Source organism: Pseudopodoces humilis, chromosome 4, assembly GCF_049639895.1.
Source record: "Pseudopodoces humilis isolate 2021_Gansu_Grassland_sample_001 chromosome 4, ASM4963989v1, whole genome shotgun sequence".
NCBI lineage: Eukaryota > Metazoa > Chordata > Aves > Passeriformes > Paridae > Pseudopodoces > Pseudopodoces humilis.
In genome coordinates this window covers 38,489,093-38,511,843 of record NC_142203.1, presented here as the reverse complement: position 1 = coordinate 38,511,843, position 22,751 = coordinate 38,489,093, and the positions used below count along the sequence as shown (strand labels likewise).

The window sequence follows — 22,751 nt, the reverse complement described above, 5'->3', positions numbered from 1 at the left end:
ACAACTGTCTTTACTGTTAATACTTTTATGTGAAATGCCTGCATATTAACTTTGTTATATACACTTAGTTGTTTTGAGAAGGTGAAAATAATTGTTAAATTAGCTACCAGCAAATTTCTAATATATAGCTTTAAAAACCAAATCCATCATCTTCAGGAGTTGAAGAATTGCTTATGAAGCAATTCTGTTACTGATTATTTTACTATGACATTATTCACATTACTATTTTACATTTTTGTTATTATTCTATTATATTTAATTATTTTTATTTTTCCATTGCATTCTCCTGGGAAAGCTGGCAACCCATGGCTTGGAGGTGTGCACCCTTTGCCAGATTAGAAACTGGTTGGGTAGCTGAGCCCAGAGAGTGATGATGGATGGTGCCATATCCAGTTGACGTCCAGTCACCAGTGGTGTCTCCCACAGTGGTGTCTCAGTGTTGAGGCCAGTTCTGTTTAATATCTTTACTGATGATCTGGATGAGGATATTGAGTCTCTCAGTAGGTCGGTACACGTAAGATGGGTGGGATTGTTGGTCTGTTGTTGGTTAGGAAGGCTCTGCAGAGGGATCAGTGGGCCGAGACCAATGGTATGAGGTTCAACAAGACCAAGTGCTGGGTCCTGTGTTTGGCCACAACAGCCCCCTGCAGTACTACAGGCTGGGCCAGAGTAGCTGGAAAGCTTCCAGGTGAGAAAGAACATGAGGGTGCTGGCCCATGTCCAACAGTGGGTGGACATGAACCAGCATTTTGCCCAGGTGGCCAAGAAGGCCAGTGGCATCTTGGTGGCTTGTATCAGAAATCTTGCGTCCACCAGGATCAGGGAAGTGATTCTTCACCTATGCTTGGCATTAGTGAGGCCATGGCTTGAGTGCTGTATCCAGTTCTGGGCCTCTCTGGGCCAGAAGGACACTAAGATGCTGCTGGAGTGTGTCCACAGCAGGGCAAAGGAGCTGTTGAAGGGTCTGGAATGTCAGATTTATGAGGAGCAACTGAGAGAGCTGGGATTGTTTAGCTTGGAGAAAAGGTCTCCCCTGGGCCTCCTTATTACTCTATACAACTACTTGAAATGAGGTTGTGGTAAGATGCTGTCCTGATTCTGGCCAGAGTTAATTTTGTGCAGTAGCTGTGAGGGGATGGTGCCTGAAGTGGTGCAGGTGTGGCCAAGGGGTTATTCTTGCACAGCTCAGAAAGCCAAAAGTGTCCTGAAATGCGTCAAAGGAGGTGTGGCCAGCAGGGCACGAGAGGTTATTTTCCTCCTCTGCTCCACTCTTGCAGTGTACTGTATCCATCTTTCTTTGCACAAGAGGTATATGGACATTTGGAACAAGTCCAGAGGGGGGCCATGAAGATTGTTGTGGGTAGAACACCTCTTCTATGAGGAAAGGCTGAGGGCGTTGAGGTTGCTGAGTCAGGAGAAGACAAGGCACTTGGGTAATCTTACTGCCACCTTTCACTGATGAAGGAAATCTAAAGAAATCTGAAGGAGGATGTTTTACAGTGACAGGACAAGGGATAAAAGCTTCAAACTGAGTAAGTTTATATTGGATAATAGGAAGAAATTCTTCACTGTGAGGGTAGTGAGGCGCTGGAGCAGGTTCCCTGTAGAAGCTGTGGATGCCTCATCCCTGGAAGTGTTCAAGGCCAGTTAGGATGGGGCTTTGAATCTAGTAGGTGGCATCCCTGCCCATGGTGGCATGGTTTGAAACTAAATGATCTTTAGCCCAAACTGTCGTATGATTCAGTGATCTTTGTGCCTGGAAGGAAGATAATGGATTATATAGCTATCATGGAAAATAAGCTGGGTTTTGGGTCCGTTAAGTTTAACTGGTTCATACCTTTGTGGTGTGGTGACTTGCTTTTTTGTTTTCTATTCTGAATTATAAAATGGAAGCTCTTTGTGATGATTTTGCATTTTATACTGTGAAAGCAAAATGACTCAGGAAGTATTAATTTAGAAAGTTGTCTTACCATAAGAATGTAATCAGAGAAGAGCTTGGTTCTAGAGCTTGGAAATGGGTTTATCAATTTTCAATGTGTTTATTTGGGAATAACTGAGACAAATGATAGTAAAATGTTTTTAATGACCTTGTAGCACTGTATGACTTTGCATTTCCTGTTCTGTGGATAAAATCTAGAAACTAATTGAAATTCTTTTGTAACTTTCATCTGGTAGTGTAGACTGAGTAAGTATTACTTCGTCTTTCAATTTAAAATTCAGTACAAACTACACAGAAATTTTGGTACAGGTGATTATTCTTTTGAGATAAGCATAGTTGCAAAGGAATAGTTTGTGGCATTTCTTAAAAATTTATTCAGGGAAAGGGGAAAGGCCGTGGTTTTGGTTTTTTTTAATTAAGTTTTTAGCTAAGCAGCTGTTTTGCAGAGTTGAAAAGGTTCCCTCTGCATAATGTATCTGTTCTCCAACCAAACAGAGATAAAACACACGGAAACATTCTGTTATGGGACACAAATTGCTTCCACCAGTGAAACCAGATTTGCTTGTATGCAAGAGTTAAAGAGTGGCCTGTATGTGGTGTTTGTGTCCTACCTGTTGCTGTGGCTGCAGTCATCTCTCTATGTTTTGCAAGCTGTAGCATTAACAGCATGCCACCCCAGGTTTTCTGTTCTGAGTTTTGTACTACAACAAGAGCCTGGAAAAAACAGTCCCTACAGTCCAAATATACAACATGTATAACCATTGATGGTGTACTTGATATGGTGTAATGAGGACACTAATATATATGTGTTACTGTGGGAGGTGGATAATTCACAGCTTTTTTTGTGAAATTATCCCCTCCTTTTCATTTGTACTGCAGAAAATACAGTTTTCAAGCTTTGCTGACACATTTTATTAACAAGTGAATTTCATGCTTAGGTTTTTAAATAGAAGTAGTTGAATATATGAGATCTGAGTGAAAGGACTGTCCTGCTTTGTTTGGAAATCACCATTTTTCTGTCGTGATGTAGGACAGTGCGGACCTGCAAAGTGTAAGGACAAGTGGTTCATTGCTTTTGAAACACAGTGATCTCAGATTGTCCAAACAGAAATATTGAGGAATGCTTGGAAAAGAAGATGAGCGAAAATAGCTTTACAATCATGCAATAATCCTCATTCATGCTACCTTGTTTGATTATTTCTACAGTTTTGTTAAAATCGTGTTTCAGAGACACTCTATAAGCTTTCTAAATATAAAGTGTTATTAAATGTCTGGGCACTTGAAATATTTTTTTTAAGATTTATTTTTTTAACTGTACACATTTCCACAGACATCCATTTGTGGGGTTTTGGAATACTGTTCTTAACACAAATCTCTTAGGAATAACTGTTGTATTGATTTAATTATTTTTGCTTGAGATATCATCATTCAGTAGGAAAATGGAAGTCTGTTGGAGCAGTTTGCAGGAAATGGTAACCTCTACCATTAAACATAACCCTGACCCAGGCAGGCCTGGCTTTGAAGGGTTAAAAAAACCTGTAGGCTAACTTGAGCATCTCTATAGAAAAAAATATTCTCAAAGCAAGAGGTAAAATTTCATCACTTACAGACTACTCACCATGTGTAGCAATGGGGAGATGTACGTTGAAATCTGTGTGGACTTTTGAAAAGAAAATGTGACTTCTCCTTGAGTATAATCAAGTATTTCTGTTTAGGACTAAGAACATACAGGATAATATTCAGGTGCACAAGTTGGAATTTACTTCTCTTTGGTGCAAAAGCATTCATTACTTTTCCCTGTTAGAGTGTTTCTTACTCCCAAATACCTAAATTCCCAATGGGGATGAAATTGATCCATTTTATTTAAGCAAATTGTGTGGATTTATTTTTGTGTTCTCCTATAGGAAATTCACTATTTGACCTGTACTTTAATAACAACAATAGCACAGAAGCTAATTCCTTCTGGTTTAAAAGAATGTCACTTCTGTTTCTTTTCTTAATGTGGCTAAATAAAATGCAAATCTAAGTAGTATGGCTCATGTTAAATTTCCTGTTGTGTATTTTTTCCCCCAGGAAAATAAATCCTAGTTTATATGTTCATGTACAACGAAATGAGGCCAAAAAATCTGTCATTTTTAGCTTGTTTTCACTTGTAACAAGCTGGCTAACATTTACTAAGGAGCTCATAGGTGACGTATGATTACCATTTTATGTTTTAGATAATGTCTAGAATTGTGACATTAATACAAACATTCATCATTATTTGATTGTCAAGGATTTGTAAGGCTTGTAGGGAAATAGCTCTTGATTAACAGTTCATCGGTTTATCAGTGAACAAATACAATTTCAAAAATATTTATTGACCAGTGGGAAAAACCTACAGTCATGGTACAGAAAATTCCTCTTTTCCCAATGTGTATGGCTTCTGCACAGTACTCTGGAGCTGCCACTGCCAGATGTGGACATGCTTCTTTTGAAAATAACAGTATCACTATTATACACAAGGATCTGGATTATTTGTTTCCCCACCAGAAGAACATTGTGTGTGGGCGGATTACTGGCATTTCAAGGTCTGTGCAGAGTCTGGGAAGCTGGATCCTACTGTAAACAGAGCAACAGATGAGAGTGGGAGCAGGGAGGGGCATACATCTCACTGATTATTTTAAGAAGACAAGTTCCAAGAAACTCTGAACTCAGATGTAGGACAAAAAGTTTAAACAGACCTTGGAGTTTTCAGGATAAATGTGTGCATTTTTTAATGAAGAACTCAGAATCTGAGCTAGTGTATGACATAAGAAACATTTTGTTGCAGTCTGTGCACTGACACAAGTAGCTTCTGAATCTATCTCTTAGTGGTCTGATGACCTTTTCATATTAGGGTTTCCATGTGCATCATTGAAAAATGCAAAGTTCCAGCATCTCCATTACCTTTGGCCCATTTATTATGTTAGTAAGGATTTTAGTTATGGCTCTGTTTGCCTTTGCAAATAATTAAGTACAGTATAGCCTGTTTGGAGGTTGAAAGCATGAGTAAGTGTTTGTGAGATGACCTGTAGATAAAAATTTCTTCATTTTTCTGCTTCTGGTTCATTTACAGGTCCTTCAGCAGCTTTTAAATCACTTCCGAAAAAATAAGGATAAAGTTCTTCTTTTCTCCTTTTCTACAAAGGTGAGCTCCATGTGATTTTTATCAGTTAACTGCAGCAGTGAGTTCTGAAGCATGAATCTGAAAGTTGACACCTTGTCAACCACATTTCCTTATTGCTTATACTGTGAGGAGTAATTACAAGGACAGTGTGCTGTACCACAAGCATATTGAAACCTTATGTTACCTCATGATAAAAATGGTGATAGCAAAATAAGTGTAACACTCTTCTGCTTTCCTAGCTGTGTTCAACTGCTATGTCTTAAATTAGAGCACTGTCACAGCTCAGTATGACTGCCATATCATAAAACCTTTGTGTTAGTGCTGAAATTTAAGTTTCCTCATTCTGCTGACATTTGATCATCATCATCAATGAAACTTCAATTCGTGCTACATTAGCTGATTTGAACTTAAAACTATCTAATTGGAGCAAGACACATATGTACATTTTACTTTTAAGGTACTTGCTCCTTGGTTTCCTTATTAGGGAATAACATGTTTCCTGAAATAGCGCACTCTGTAGTATTGGTGCTTTTTATTTAAGTATTTCTAATGATAGTACTAAAAAGTATTTAAAAAAATAGTAATTTGAGTGGTAGTTCAGGAGTCTTAAATGGCTCTTTTTTTTGGCTTTAAGAAGGAATGCAAGTTTAATGTTAAGATGCAGTAGTAAAGTTCTCATGTGTCTTAGGCTATGTTTTATGACATCCAGTACCAGACTGACTGCTAGTTACTGCAGTCTCTTTCACTCCATGCTTCTGAACTCTGACTGTGCACTCTGTACTGGCTGTGGGACTTATTTACTGTATTTCAAGTAATTGAAGCTTGCTAAAGTGGGAGGAAGCTGCTTAAATTAACTGCCTGCTGACTGGGTTGGATTGAGGACAGTTAGAGATGAAACAGGCAGCCAGGGTTGGATGATGGAGTCAGATTTCAACAGACCAGTATTAATCACTTTGAGTGCTGTAGAATCATGACCAAAGAGAATCATGAATGTTGATACCAAAATGGCAAAGATTTACTGTCATTAGCAATGGATGGTGTACTGAAAATATATTTGATAAACATGGCCCCTGTGATCATGTTAAATTAAAAGATGCTGTTAAGTACTTCACTTTTTCTTTTTTTCTTCATTTTTCCACTCAGTTGCTAGATGTGCTGGAACAGTACTGCATGGCATCCGGGCTAGATTACCGAAGACTTGATGGAAATACAAAATCAGAAGATAGGATCAGAATAGTGAGAGAGTTCAACAGCATTCAGGAAATTAACATATGTCTTGTATCTACAATGTAAGAAAATTTAACTTGTCGTTTGTTTCAGTATATCTGTCTAGTGTAAAATGGTTACTCTGCATTTTTCTTGCTGAGCGTATAAGGGATTACTTTTTGAGAAAGTGAGAGTAAGTATAGACTTACTGCTTTGGTCTGAAGCTTCTTAAAATATATAGACACCTTCTCCCTTCCCCCTTCCTGCTTCATGAGAATTTCTAAAATCAGAAAGAAGTAGATCTTCTGGATCCTAGTTTTAAATTTCTGGTCGTTGTAGGATTGAGGAAACAGTTTTAAACACTATTATTATTATTATTATGTCATTATCTACAAAAGGCCTTTAATTTTATTGTAGACAGCTTCTTGTGTTCTACTAGTAGAACTAGCAAGTGTGAACATGAAATGCCATATTGAACTGAAAAATTCTCTCACTATTACTGCACTTTATTAATCATGTCAATTAGCTAGCATGTCTATTTAAAATGTTTCAACAAGGACTTTGATCGTCCTTTTAAAATGTATTTACCTGTCAGATTTGCTTTATGATGGATAACAAATTATTTTGAAGTAGATTATTATGTTCAACTAAAGTTATTGTTACTACAATGACTATTTATTTGTTTTGTTCATGTTACTTCCACACTTCATCTTGAATAAGTTTTTTACTGGGCAAGGGCAGAAAAGGAGCGAAGAGAAGTTTTGCTCCTTTTGCCTCCTACCCAGAGGGAAAAATTCAGTGAAACTTGATGAAATATTGTTGAATATACAGTCACTGTAGTTCTTCTTTACTGGAAGGAGGGGGTATGATGGAGTTAGGAGGATCCACACTACCTCCATTTTACTAAAGTCAGATGTCATCTTAAAGGCTGTTGCAGGTGGATGTCAGAGCAGTATTCAAATACTCTTGTGTTTAGGAATAGGGTTGTGAAGAGATTTGTGATCCTGGTCATGTACATTGGCTTGTAATCTGTCAACTGTGGAATCTGGCCATCGGCTTCTCCAAGACCTCTATGAGTCCATACCCCTTCTCCCTGAAGAGAGAGGGAAATTTCAGAATCTGTAGCATTAGGAAGGACTAATTTTTGCTTCAGTCAGTGCTGTAATCATAGCCTTGTTAGTTCTCTTTCATTAATTTACATCAAAATAAAAGTGAAGGTCAGGACTTTCTCCTGTTTTGAAAGCTTGTGTATAGACACTAGTGAGCCTTATCTGCCTGCTGATAGTGCTGGAGAAAAGTCTTGATTCTGTTTTTTGATAGTTTTACTTACCTTACAAAATAAGTGAAAGGAACAAACCATAATGGAATTACAGTCAATATAACTAGTGTCTTGTAAGCAAAACAGAGGGTGCAGTTGTTTCCCTAGTTTATTACAGATAACAGGAAGTGATCTCTTTTCCTTGCTTGATTCACAGTAATGGAAACATCTTTACATTTGTAATCCTTTGGAAATTAAAAAGTGATTTATCTTAGTTCTACTGTACAAGAGATTTAATCTTTCCTCTCACTTAGGTTTCAGGCATATATACAATAATAATACTCTTTAGAGTATATTCTGTATTTTTCAATACAGAGTACATTGACTGAATTGGTTCATACTCTTCTGTCTGTATCTTCTTGCAAAGTTTCTGACAACTGTTCTGTGTAATCAATTTATATGTGTTCTGAAGGTCTCATTACTCAGAGAGCCAAATGCTGATTTTCACTGAAAATACTTGCGCAGTCTTTTGGATGTGTAAGCGCATTCTGCAAAGGATTAATTCTCTGCATAGTAATCTTCAGACTGTCATTATGTTCACTGGCACAATTAACATGCACCTTATAAAACATAAAGCACCAATCAGAGAATTAGTGTAGCAGTGATGATCCTTTAATCATCTGTTAAATTTACAGTGTTCCTATTTTATATTCCTTTTTTTTACAAAATGTTGTTTCTCCCTGAATTTGTGTATATATATATACAATAGAGTTTTGAAAATTTGTCAGATCAGTAGATTTGACCTCAAGTTTTGCAGTTAATATTGGTACCAAGCATAGGCATATGGCTATCCCTAATGCTTTTATTGACAGCTGTGATTAATACAGCTTTAAAGATAAATATATTTTATAGGTGTTGAAAGAAAATGTATTTGATTTCTTCAGAGCTTGTACATTTCATCAAACCATTGGTTCATGAATTTCAGGTTTAACACTAGGGAAAAATAAGTATACCCCTGTTGGAACTTCTAAGTCTCATGAAGTAATACCTGTTTGAGAATACTTCAGTCCTGCGCTGGTGTTGGAAAATGCATGATTATTTAGAAGAAGAGAAGAGGAATTTTAAGCATGCTTAGAAACATTAAAATAATTCCTGGAGTTGCTGTAACTTGACAGGACAATGTCAAATATTTCAATACCAGTGATGCTGCTTAGCCATAAGAAGGGAAACTATATGTACAGCACCAAAGTCAGCACAGTTCTGTCCTGTCTTAGTGTTCAGGAATAAATAAAAGCAGTAAGTATGCCTGCCTTTAAATCAGTGTTTCTGGATTCTTCTGTTCTAGGCTTTCTCTAGACTTATTCTGTCAGAATTGTTAATGAGAATCTATTTCTGCTTCTTAGTTTTCTTTTATGTAAGGAGAAGTGTCTAGAGAAATTTGTAGGTAGTTTTTATCATGGAAGGTTGAATATCCACTTCCATTCTACCTGCAGCGTTCTCTATTACTGTCTATTAGTGGACTGCAGTTTGTTACATTTTCCTTTTACAGGGCTTCATTTAGCTTTAATTCTTTCACAGCAATGTTTTGAACAAGTTTTAGTGTGCATATGATAACATTCAAACAATTTTCTGCCACAAAATCTCTCTGAAACAAAGAACATAGAAACTTTAGAAACCTACCTTGGTAAACAGAATTATATTAAGCTTTCATAGAACCTTTACTAATGTAGTATTGTTCTGTACCTTTTGAAATATTGAGTTGTGCAGTTTTAAGGAAGATGATCTTCTGAAAACTGTTCTTTTTTAACAAAAGTTTCTTTATTTAAACCATACCATAATAATTTGCGTGTACCAAATTCCAGTAATAACTAGCATCTAGTTAAAGCAAAAGGTAAAATGGAGGACATAACTTACAATGCACAAACTACAGCATTTCTTCTGTCTGTGAAGGATATAGGAGCAATTATTTTCTGGTTTGGACTAATTAAATTTTTGGGTCATACCTAAAAACATTGAAAGGTAAAATTACTGTAAAGCTAGGTATCCTGGTTTTTTAATTTTTATGGACAGGTCATGTTGATTACATCATGACTTACGTTTCAGTCCAACTGCAGGGCTGGTTTGGAAAGATGAGAGGCTTACTAAAAATGAGGGTTTTTTTTTTATTAAAAAGAAACACACTAAATTACAAAAGTACCATAATGTATTGTGAAAAAAAAAGAACCCAACCCAAATATTGTTGTTCAGTATTTCACAGTTTGAGAATCTGAATCCTCTGGAAACATCCATTAATATTAGCAGGTTTCCATATCCCCTCCCTTTCCAGATAAAATTAACCCAAAGCTAGACCTTACTTAGAAGGAAAAGGCCACACCTGCATTTATGTTGACATGGATTCCATGAAAACCAAAAAGTGGTGGGACTTCATAAGTTTTTAGTTTCTGTCTCCATTCACTCTTATACCTGAAAATGTTACCTTTTTCGTTGACTTCAAACAAACAAAATTTAAAGTAATCTGTTAAACCAGGTGCTTGTTAAATTAAATGGGATTGACTTTTTCAATTTTGCAGTACCTCTTCCAGAAATATAACACACTTGAAATGAGTGATGCCTATGCCAATGTGAATAATTGCTTTAATTATTTACTTAATAATAGTATTTAGCATGTGCTTGTGTAGCAACTTGTCTCTTGTACGATAGTTGGTTGAGCCAGTCAAAAAAAAAATTGAGTATTTGCTTGCTTTGCAGCTGGATGAGAAGCAGTGTTTTCCTCACTTTTGCTGCTATCAAATCATTCATGTCTGCACATGCCAAACTCCAAGTAACTGAGCAGTTTTTTTGGGTTCAGCAGTTAGCTGCCTCAGGTTAGATATATGTTCAGTATCTTCTCTGGCTTGCAGATTTTACCTGAAAACACTCTACAGCTGTTGAGTGTTACAAGATGATGCAGCTGGTATTCCTGTGACTCCTAACCTCCAGAGCAGACACATTTCTGCTATGACTTTTTTTCCTTTTAATGACAGATACAAATGTTGATCACATGCAGCTGTGTGGCCAACTGCTTTTTTAATAGCTGAGTAACTTGCTGTACAAATACACTTGTGTCAGTTGTTAGTGCTTACAGGTATGACTTACCTGAGATTGTGACCATCTTAATGGAAGCTGCATAGCATTATTGTCAAAAACTGTGTCCTGGGATTAGAGGGAGTAAAATTTCACTTGTAGTTTTCCTGCTTCCATAATGTTAACTGGCATAAAACTGGTTATGAATTTCATTATAGTATTTGAGGGTGTTGTCCTGTGTAAGACTTAATGGGAATGAAGTAAGCAACAGGGATTTTTACTAGGTAAGTTGATAGCAGTTGCTTATGACTCAGTTGTTCATATAGTCTGTAACAATCCTGATACATAGATGAGAAAACTGCATTTTATGGCAGTGGTTATTTGAGTACTTGGTGGTTATTAGTACAATAGCAAATTTGTACAAAGGTGTACTGTACTGTTTTCAGTATCTTTAATGTGTTTTTTTTTAAGTTGGGGAAGGGTAGGCAAATACGGACCTAATATAGAACAGTCTAGTTGCAGGTTTTTTCTTACTATCATATAGTTCTGTTCTTTTATTTTTGTTTTCAGGGCTGGTGGACTGGGTCTTAATTTTGTTGGTGCCAATGTTGTTATACTGTTTGATCCTACATGGAATCCAGCAAATGATCTTCAAGCTATTGACAGGTACACTCTGAAAATACAGAACTTGATCCATGTTGCACTCTTGCATTCATTCTGTAATCCGACTGTTCAACTAAAACTTTTCCTCAATTAAGAATTTTTTTACATTGTCTGATTCATCCACAAGACAATAGGAGAAGTCCAACTTAAATTAGTTTTTAGCTCTTTTGGGATTATTTTTAACCCTAAATTTTGCAATTTATTTTCCTTTATTTCTTTTTTGCAGCAGTGAGCCTAAAAAAAACACAACAAAAATTCCTTGTGGGTACTATAACTTTTTGCGATCTCTAGAATATGTGTGTGTAGATGACATTTTTCTTCTGTTTGTAATGAAGAATACATTGTAGTTGACCCTAGTTCAAATGATGTTTTGAATTCCAAAACCCTAAAAGACACAGGGCCTCTTTTTGTTCTCTTCTGCTTCACTGTTGTGGAGATTAGTGTCTTTTTAGCACTCACATCTATCTCTGATATTATGGTTTTGGAGTATTTCCAGTAATACAGATTTTTCTTCGAAGGCTTTTTGACTGTAGGATATTTCCCTAGGAATCCAAGGCAGACCTCTTAGTAACTAAAGTAAAGAATATTAAAAATCTATAAAAAATATTAAAACCATATAAAAGTGTATTAGAAATTCAGTAGATTTATGTACTTTTCATGAGCAGAAATACACTTGTTTCTGTTATCTCATGCAATTATGTAATTCTGTTTTAAGGGGCTTTCTGATTTCTAGGTTGTGTTTATGTGCATCTGTTCTAGAGAAATATATCAGAAACATATATTGGGGACTATCAGAAACATGTATTGGGGACTGTCTTTGAAGAATCTTTGTAAGATCATGTTACTATGAATTGTTTTAGCCTCCTGTGCGTTTTGTGGAGTATAGTCTATTAGAAGTCTCAGAATTTACAATTTGAATAAAACCGTGCCAGTTCATTAGCTGTTTATATGATGTTGTATCTTGTAAAGTGATTTATAAAGTTAAGAAAGGACAGCTCCAAGTAATCCATGGGTTAATTCCTGTAAAGTGGAAATAGGAGAATACTTTGAGAAGAAGTAGATGGAGACATGGAGGGAAAAAAAATGCCAGACCTGAGATAAACAGAGTGGATGTGTTTTCTGGAGAGGTAGGAGGCAGTTTTTGTGGTATAAAATGAGGAGAAAGTTTTTTTAAACTGGATAGACCTGTGGAGAAATATGAAATACTAAAGGAAAAGGAAAGGAATTGCTGAGTAAAATTTGGAAAAGTAAAGAAAACAACCCAGTCAACATATGCATGATTTTGAATAGTCCTGTTTTATTATAATGCTTTTATGTATTTAGTTTGCTTATTGTTTATTGCTACCCCTAAGAGCTCTCATTTCTTAGACTGTTTTTAATGTGCCATGTCCTTGCAGAGCTTATAGAATTGGTCAACACAGAGCTGTTAAAGTGTTTAGATTGATATCCTTGGGAACTGTGGAAGAGATGATGTACTTGCGACAAGTTTATAAACAGGTAAAGCTCACAAACTGTTTAAGTGGGGACCTCTTCCTAGAAATTTCAGGGAGTGAAAGCTAAACTAGCCTATAGTAAAATTGTAATTTACTTTGTGTCTATGGTATATGATGTTAGCTTACTAAGCAAAGGTGCATCATTTTAGCAATTGTTATAAGAATGGAACAGAATTATCTTTGTAGTCAAGTTTTTCTGTAACTACTGACAGTTTAATTATGCAATGTGCATTATTCAGGTTATACAGAGAACTGTTTTTATTTTTAAAGTACAGCTGTGATAGTTGTAGTTAGTATCTGCAGCAGTCTGATTCAGGCAGCTTTTTCTCATCAAAGTCTGGAGAAAGTGAAGCAGAAATCTTGCTGATGCTATAGAAGAAAAGCAAGAAGCATTGCAACTTTCCTGATTCTATAAATTATTGTATAAAAGGAGAGGGAAATGTCCTGGGCTCTGTTAAGGAGACGAGAAGTGATGCTGCTTACTGAACACTCAGGCTGGATTACTTGTGCTTTCCAGATTTTTCGACTTGCATTGGTAGGCTTTGTCGTGGTTATAGCCATGACAGGGCTAATTTTTGCAGTAGCCAGAAGGGGGCATGGCCAGGGCCTGAAAGTTACTCAAATACCATGACCTGTCATTTTTCGAGAACTGGGGCAATGGTCTCCTCTGGGCAGTGTAGCATGGTGGAGGGAGAGGTTGGGGGTTTTCAAGTAGTGACCACTTGAATTGGGGAGTATCATTCCTAAACCATGACAGGCTTAAATATCTAAGATCAGGGAAAGAAAAGTGTGGGGTTTGAGGAACACATACCTAGGAACTGTTTCCTGATGATACCAGAATTGAAACAAAAAATAAGCAAACTCAAACATGATCAGCAAAAAGCAGGCTACAGAATAGTAAGAAACTAGAAGAGGTATGAACATGTTTTTCTCAACAAAAGTTTCAAGTTAAGAAATCAGACGATTGATTTTTTTCCAGTTCTGACATTGCAGGCATGTAAACTTGGAGAAAGGAAGAAAACCATTGGGATACAGTTGTCCTGAAGAATGCATTGCGTAGGAAAGATAGAAGTAGGTCACCTCTGTGGGAGAATGATACTATATATTGAAGAAAACATCATTAGACTTAAGGAATTATCCTAAAAATTTGAAATTTTGTCCATAAAAAAGAAAAGTTGTTAATGAGTCTTCAGTGATAAGCACTTGTTAGCTGGGTTATTTACAAGGAGGAAGTTGGAGGCTGAGTGAGTGGGAAATGCAGCAGTAAAGGGATTGTCATTATACTTCTAAGATCTGAATAAGTGACAAAATAAGGTTTTAAGGTCATCTGATTTCACAGAGCAATAGTCATAAAATAAATTTATCTCAGGATGATTGAATCTTGATCTGCTGTTATGTAATGTGTATGGTTTGCATTAAAATGCTACTTCTGGAACTGTAATAGTGACTTTTCTGTCACTTAAAGTCAGTGTTTTGTAAAAGCCAGAAAGCCATTTGAGTTCTTTTAGATAAAATTATCTAAATAAGAAAGTGGAAACTTAAGGAAAAATCAAAATAAGTAGGTGATGGGCTGAACAGGTAATGGGAAAATTTGCAGAGATTCTGTCAGAAGCTCAGAATAAGACCTTTCAGTAGTTGAAATAATAAACTAGAAAGGCAAGTTAAATATAACACATGGTAAGTCCTAAAACAGTATTTGAGGGACAGTGGTCTGAAAACATTAAAGCTAATAGTTTAGTTCTTTAACACATCATGAGCATAAACAGCTCTATGAACATTAGTAAGGTTTAGAAGAGTGTTCATTGCAAAGAAACTTCTAAACTTTATTGTTTGCATGTACATTCATGGAAGAGCTTAGAGAGGATCCTGTTCTCTTGTGCAAAATACTGTTGAGAATTCCTTTAAACAGCAAGTATCAATAGGTGAAGTCTCAGGCTAAGAAAATGAGCAATAGCAGATTACAACCAACTCTATTCAATAAAATCCTAAAGAAGGGGAACCCGCTTTGCAGAGATCTTTGGAGATGGTGATCTCTTAGAAAAAGAAGACTTGGATATTGTCTGTTTGGAATTCCAAAAGGCATGTATAAGTATTGAAAGGACATATAAATCTTTTTTTTTCTTTTTTTCTCCTTCCTCTCTCTTTCTTTGTCCTTCTTTCTTCCTCCCTTTTTCTTTTTCTTTTTTTTTTTTTTTACTTTCATTTTTCAAGTTGAATAAGCACCAATAAACAGAGTAATTATAAGTCTGAGGGCTGGGGTTTTTTTGGCTATACTTGTATTGCTTTCCCTTATCAAGTAAATGTACAGTGCAAAGGAAGGTGAAAAAAATGCTAATAATTTAGTATAGTGGAAGCTTAGCTGTCAAGATACAGCGAAGTGTCAGTGTTATGTATAGGGGGTCTGATAATAGGCAACAATGCAGTAAAAGTCTTCGAATATTCTATTTTTTTTTTTAATTCAATAAAGCCAAGCAGGTTCATATTATACAAAATCTATTATACCAATATCTGCCAGGGAAATTAAAACAAAATATCCTCTCTTAGGAATTTCTTCTTGTTCCAGCTAAAGCTGTGTATATAATGTGGGTGCCAGGAAATTCTGATGTGTTGTCGTAGCAAACACTTCTGAAATCTCTTGTGTTGCTCTGTTTTAGCAACTTCACTGTGCAGTGATTGGAACGGAAAATGCCAGGCGGTATTTTGAGGCAGTGCAAGGATCAAAGGAACATCAAGGAGAGCTTTTTGGGATTCATAACCTTTTCAAACTTAGGACTCATGGGACCTGTCTTACCAAAGAGATACTGGAGGTGTGAAGTACTACCCTTTTACTTTTGGATATTAGTTTTAAATTTTTCCTTTCTTGATGAGGCTTTTTGGTCATTGTTTTGAACGGAAACAGTATAAAACAGAATGGTGAAACTTAATGAATACTTGTCTGTGCAGTGAAATGAATGAATGAAATGATTAAATGATATAGGTATGCTAATTACTCATTCTGATACAGACCAGATACATTTCTCCAAATCTGAGAATGGAAAAAGCTTGGATTATAATTTTCATAAGTTTCCTATATTTTTTGTATAAAAACTACATTACTTATTCTTTGATACTTTCATGCAACTTTGTGCACAGATACCTTTTATTCATCAGTAACTCAGACTGACCTTTTAAGCCAGAATTCTTACCATGAAAATATCTTTTATGATCACATTAACCTCTTTAGAGTACTTTCTGCAATGTCAGTAGCTGTTTAAAAAAAATGTTTGCTGCAGCTAGCTTACATCTTCAAATTTACTGCAGCTTTATTCCGTGTTTTTTTCTTTCCATCCTTCCCTTTATTCTGTTATTTTTCCTCTGTTAGGGATTTAGTCTGGCCCTTGCTGATTCTATTTTTGGTGCTTCCTGTGCTTGTCTTTGTGTATAATAAAAACGGTATCTATTTATGTTATGTTTTGATTCCTTTAGAGGGAAGGACAGGTAGAAGCAGGAGTCATGACAGCGACTACATGGCTGAAGGAAGAGAATCGTTCATGCAGCTCAGAAAAGGTAAGATGTCTTTGTGGACTGTAGACCAGAGTATGACAGGCCCCTAGTTCCCAATATTGCAGTTGCAAATATGGGCAATATGTCATTAGGCTGGTAATACTTTTACCCTGTTGTTTAGAAGATTTTATTTAGGGGGCTGTGGAAAGGAGTACAGTTGGTTTAGATGATTGAAAGCTTCATTTCTGGTTTTGTGGAACTCTAGAAAACCTGGGCTATTTAGTTGTTGTAGTCAGACAATTGGAGAGTGATTCCCACCAAACCAGTGGTCTATTCAATGCTGTCTTTTTTTTTTTTTTTTTAAGATATGTAATTACATAATGGTTTCCTTTGGGAAAGGATATTATTTTTTGTTTTTCAGCAAAGGTCAGTTTTAATAGGAGCATTGCATTTGTAGGAATGTTTTTGACTGAACGCCATGTTCGGGTACTTTAGTTTAAAGTTATTGTTAGATTGGATTGCACCGAATGATACTCTGTGAGTAAATGTCAGTATTTAATGTGTGCCCTTACACTGATCTCAGCCTCCTACTGATAATACATGATTATATGGTCATGATCTCACAAACAGCAGCTTTTTAAGCTTATGTTAAATGCTTTTTGGTAAGCAGAATTATATCAGGATTAATGTATTAATTTTAAAATGTCTCTTTGAGTACAACATTTTGGTATTTACTATTCTGACTTCCATTTACATGCTGTCATAATTCTTATCTCAGTAGTATGCAGTTTTGGACCTGTGTTCTAGACTTCCATATCTTAGAAATGTTTTAAGATTGCCTGGGCATAATTTTGTTTGATTGAAGTAGACCTTGATGAATTTTAGAGTAGAATGTTAGCCTCCATATATAAAGAAGTTATCCACTGCACTAAGATTGGAATTAGGCATGTTGCGTATACTATTAAAGTTAAATAATATTGTTGTATTTTCCTTTTTTTGTAGTATGAACAGCCAGACTGTCAAGAAGATGGAGATCCCCAGAGGATTCAGGCACAGTTAAAAAGAGAAGAAGCTGATTTTTGGGATGATTTTAGTGATGATGATATTCTGGAGAGTTCTGTGAAAAAATGTGACAGAAGGAAGCCATGCAATGAAAATAATTTTGTGGTAACAAAAGGACAGCTTTCCTTGATGCAGTGTGGATTCTCCAAGTTGTTGCAGAAAGAAATTGAAACCACCAAAGAAGGAGATGACAATTATAAGTCTCATCATTCAAGTTCTGATGATCACACTATAAGAAAAAAAATAAATTGCAAGCATGGTGGTTTTCAGAAATGTCAAACCAATGTGCCTATTTTGGAGCATAAGAAAGCTGTTCTGTCTCCAAATGGAACTGAAAAACAAGATATGCATAGTAGAGACTGTCTTGGTTTATCAGGCTCTGAGGAGGAAGGGGGCAGAAAAAATGAGGATCAAGGTATTTCAGAGCAATGTGATACAGTCATGGAAACTGAAAGTAGTTCTGAAGCGGATGATGACATCATCTTTCCTACCCAAGTTCAAGTATGCCAGCAACCAGTGCTTACTGAAAGAGTTGAAACACATAGCTCTACATCTGAAAATTGTGAAGAGTTAGCAAAAGAAAAAGCTGGGTTTGTATTTAAGGGAAACAGTAGACAGTTTGGATTCCACAGTACTGAGTCAAATTTCAGCAATGCCATGTCTTTTGAAGATGTCAAGAATGACATTGATTTGAAAGGAGCAAGTGACGTAAGTGATGAGTCTGATGATATTGAACTTTCCCATAATTCTGAATCAAGAAAGCTAGGAACTTCGAAGCAGAAGGAAGGATGCTCCCTTAACCATGAACTAGATAATGACTCCAAATCTTTGCTACAAGCAAAGAAGCCCCACGGAAATGGAAGGGAAAGTGATTCTCAAAATATTGATGAATTCTCATCCTCTGAAGATAACTTTCCAGTTGAGAAAATTCATGCCAGGAAGCAAAGCTCTAAGTGTAAACAACAGAGAGTCAGAGTTCAGTTTGGGTCTAAAATGCTGCATCCTTTTCAAGATACCTCTGTTGCACAAATGAAGTCTATTAATTATGCTATGCATAGAACTTATGCAAGTAAAACTGAATTTCAGCATCAAGAGAAAACAATTGAATCAATGGACAAATATTTAGGTAACTGTTAATTTGTTTGATTTTACTGTAACTAAAGTTATAGCATATGTCTAATTTACCACTGTCAGCAGGTTTTAAGGTCTACTCACTGTACAAGCAGGAACTGTATCTTGTAACCTTTTTTGTTACAAGATACAATAAATGCTCTGCTAAGTTATTATTTAGTAATATTTTCCTGTATCTTTATTAGTCTTACTTTTCTGTCTTAAGGGGTGACAGGCTGCTTTGCAATTCTTGGTTAAAGTCTTACCGTCTCTTGAAATATGCTGAGATTGAAGATTTACTAAGAATTCACAAACTAAATATTTGAACTGTAAAATCTTAAGAGTCTTGACAGGGCTTTTAAATAAAATATACAGGAAAAAAAAGTGGTGTGGGAGTTTTAAACACCATGTAGAAGACTTGATTCTGAAAGACTTAATTTTAACCACTGATGTTGCAGTTATGAAGCCTTAGATACTTTGAAACATCTTTGTCCATCTGAAAATAACCACCCTGAAATTCACATAGTATTAAATTAGCTGGATAAATTGTAATGATTTTTTCAACTTTAATGTAACTTTTTAAAAACTACATTGTCCTTCAATGCAAATGTATACCTTCAGAATAACCTTTCAGAAGTACCTTTGGAATAACCAACATCTTTGTATTTTTCTCATAATGTATCAGATGGTGTTCAAGAAGTGGCATATATTCATTCAAATCAGAATGTGGTTGGATCCAGCAAGGCTGAAAATCACTTGAGCCGATGGGCAGTGCGAGACGTATTTGAGTTGAAGCAGTTTTCCCAGCTCCCTGCTAATGTAGCTGTCTGTAGTGCCAAGGTAAAGAGATATTTTTGGAAATGTCATTTTAATTTTTTTTTATCCTCATTTTTCATCTTAAAAAAGCTCTAAAAAACTTGTTCTTCTGTTACTGGCCACCATCAGTGATCAAAGACACTGAGGATGGGAGGAAGACAATGCTCAGTTGGAAGTGTAATAAACTACTTTGGTTTTTTGGGGTGGCTTTTACATTAGCCAGCTTTAAAAGCATTGAATTAAACAGCACAGCACCCTCTGTGAGATTTTTCTGTGAGAGAAATGGTAAGATTAAAGATAGGGGTTTTTTTAATCAAATTCTGTGTCATGTTTTTCTGATTTGAGCCTTGAAAAATCTTCAGTTTGTCCTGGATCCAGTTAACAAAAATCCAGTTGCCACAGTACATTCTGGAGCCACTGTAGCATAGAAATTTGAACATAAATGAGTTTGCAGACCCCACTGGGGAGGTGAACAAACGTGGTTGAGCCAAACTGTCTATGTTTAATATCATAAACATAGAACTGGAGTTTACTGGGAGTTCTTAGTTGCAGCAACAGATACGTTTAATGCTTTTTGTTATTATTAATTGCTTTTTTGTTAGCATTTGCTAATGTTTTTGTTGGTCCTGTAGCTTGTTTAATTGCATTTGGAACACACACTGATCTGGAAAAAATTCAGGTACAGCTTCCAGATTTTTGTTCTTACTACACACAGTAGTGTTTTTAATCTGCTCTGATTATCTGGGTAATAGGTTGCGTGCTTTGTAATAAATATTTGCAGTTTCCTAGATAGATTTTTTAAGATAAACCACAAGCACAGAATAAGTAATTGATGGATGTGCTGCTTAGTCTGTACAGACACATTAGCTGTCATTGCAGAAATGTAGATATAAGACATGTTGTTCTGGGGTGTTGAACATCTGCAGTGGCTAGAAGAGTTTCTTCCAGTGCTGTTGTTGTACTGTATTTAATTAAGCCATTAGCAGAGTTGCCAGGAATTTTTATACTGGGAAGGTCAAACTGGGCGAACCAGTAAAGGTAAGGCCTTTTCAGTTCTAACACATTTGATTAGAATGTCCTTCATTAGCAGAAAAGTTGATTAAAAATACTCAAGAGTACAGTAGGAAGGTACTTATTTATTGGCAATGGGTGACAACATTATTAAAACCAAGTAAGAATGAAAGAAAACTTTGAGGAGAGTACTTTGACTAAATATCTGTTGATTCTTCTCTGTTCAAAAGTGGTTTGTGGTGTTCATGTAACTTACAGCTTATTATGTAGAGCTGTGTGAATGCAAGTATTGCAAATCAAATTCTGTTAATTAATTTGTCAGTCACTCTTAAGGTGTGCACTTTTCACTCAGAAGCAACAGTAGTATCGCTTCTCTTTGCTAAGTAGGAAGAAGAACATCAAAAATCATGGCAAAGGCTGCCTCTTTTTTCATTTCCCGTTACTTATTTACATAAAGGCAGTAGTGTAGAAACAAAATCTAGATGACTGACTATTCTTAAATGTAGCATTTTGAGCTTTTAGTACTCTGCTTAAGAAGAGAACTTGGTGGACAACTTTGAAAAGTTCTCTGCTTAGATTTTTACTGCTACTGTTTTTCTTTCTTCATTGCTCTGTATTTCCTTAGAAGACATTTTGTGGAAAAACGTGGTCACTGTTGTGCTTCTGGCCATCATGTTTTGCTGGACCTTTTTCACTTAGTTGCCATCAATTGAAGTTAGGACATTCACTGTCTGAGTATCTACTTCTTTTATCATAAACAATGCTACTTAATAAAAATGTTTTTCAGTAGATTAAAGTAGCAACATATATAATATTAAAAATACAGCTGAGTCATTTAAATTTCCCTCATTGTTTTAAGTAAATAAAATTATAGTTTTGAATGTTGGAATGTTAACTGGAAACTGATAATTATTGAAAGGAAAACAAAGTTTTGTCAGAAATTCTGAAATTTCTTATTGATGTAGATTTCAAATGTCATTGGTCTAATAGTTTCTCAAAACAGTTGTGTAGCTCTTTCTATTGGCTGTGGGTACTAATGATACTAGATCCGTAATTAGAAGCTTTTTAAGGTGTATTTAGGTTGAAGCTTTATGTAATAGTGTCATGAAGGCACCTGAATAATATTTATGCTCCGATCATATCTATGTCCCTTCTTAAGCGCAGTTAATGAAATTGTTTTATTTCTAAGTAGAAGCAATCAAGAAAGGTTATTTGCATTTCATCGACAGATCTGCTAAGTACAATGTCCGTTGGGGTGTTAATTTTATCTATGCCACTTCTGTCTTCCTGCCTTACAATTTCACTCAGTAAGCACTCTGTAATAATACATTTCTGATTTAATACATTTTTCAAGCAATGACTTGTCTTTCTGTGAAAGGGGTTCAAGAACTTTGAAAAACTAGAAGTATTCTGTTGAATTGGATAAGTTGTAGATTGGGAGGTACGAATTCCTACAAATCTTGGTGGAATTTTTGTTTCACACTTATATAGAAGTCTGTAATGACAGGGATAATAAGCAATGTTATAATAAGCTAAAGTATTCTAAGAATATTGACATGCTGATTTCTTGCTATTGACTAGCCATCTAATCGCATTTTGGGTTCGGTACTTCTCTTGAACTTTTAGAATCTAGGTTAAGGTCTTTAGTTTCAGTAGCCAGTTTATAGAAATTATTTGAGTACAAATAACAGAAAAAAGTTGCTGGAAAGCACTGTAAAACAATGTCTTCGTCCTGGTTGTCTGCTTCTAGTAACTTAAAGTATAAATTAGGTTTGTTAGTGCTTCATTTATTATTGAATCATGGAGACTAATGTAGTTGCTTAAGTTCTAGTAACTGCTTAAAGCTGGAGCAGGCTGCAAAACCTGTAAGGTATCTTCTTTGAAAATGAGAGAGGTTGCATGGGGAGAAGCAAGTCATGTTCCTCAAAAGATACCTGAAGGTGTGTAGAACATCCTAAGAACATGAGTTACTAACACGCTTGTATTTAAATTGGTTATAAAGAAGTGTAAGACTTGAACATCTTTTCTTACCTGAGATTTCACCTTGGTGAGTTTAGAAGGCCAGTGTTAGATCTGTGCAGTTTGCACTAGTGTAATTCTTCGTCAAGTCTCTTAACCTTTTAAGCTGTAGGCTTCAATCAAGCTTACTTTTTATCCAGTAATAACTATCCAATCTACACTTAATTTTACCTGTCCTAGTATTTGTCCATCCTAGCTTACCTTTTCTCTGAATAGGTAGAACATATTATTTTAATCTGCTATTGCTCTGTACCTTTAAGATACTTCTTAAGAGCAATAGATCTTGCTACTCATTCTTTTTCCTTCCTTGCTTTGTTCTCCAGGTTCCGTAACAGTCCTGCAGGACTGCAGAGCCCTTTAATCTTCTTTTCCCTGAGCTGATGGGGAGTGCACTTATATTGTCTATATATGGTTTTTAAAGGAATTTTTCAAACTGACTTGTTTAGCTAGAATGTTCACATTTATAGTACTGAATGCTTG

The 22,751-nt window shown here is 35.8% G+C and overlaps 1 protein-coding gene across 1 annotated transcript in view; it reads left to right on the top strand.

Moving 5' to 3' along the window:
* ERCC6L2 (ERCC excision repair 6 like 2) overlaps positions 1-22,751 on the top strand; it is a 55,700-nt gene that overhangs the window by 19,204 nt on the left and 13,745 nt on the right. Inside the window, exons 10-17 of the mRNA XM_005522739.3 lie at positions 5,037-5,108; positions 6,231-6,376; positions 11,185-11,280; positions 12,675-12,774; positions 15,425-15,577; positions 16,236-16,316; positions 17,256-18,441; positions 19,111-19,265. Of these exons, the coding sequence (XP_005522796.2) occupies positions 5,037-5,108; positions 6,231-6,376; positions 11,185-11,280; positions 12,675-12,774; positions 15,425-15,577; positions 16,236-16,316; positions 17,256-18,441; positions 19,111-19,265 (1,989 nt within the window). The remainder of the gene's footprint in view (positions 1-5,036; positions 5,109-6,230; positions 6,377-11,184; positions 11,281-12,674; positions 12,775-15,424; positions 15,578-16,235; positions 16,317-17,255; positions 18,442-19,110; positions 19,266-22,751) is intronic.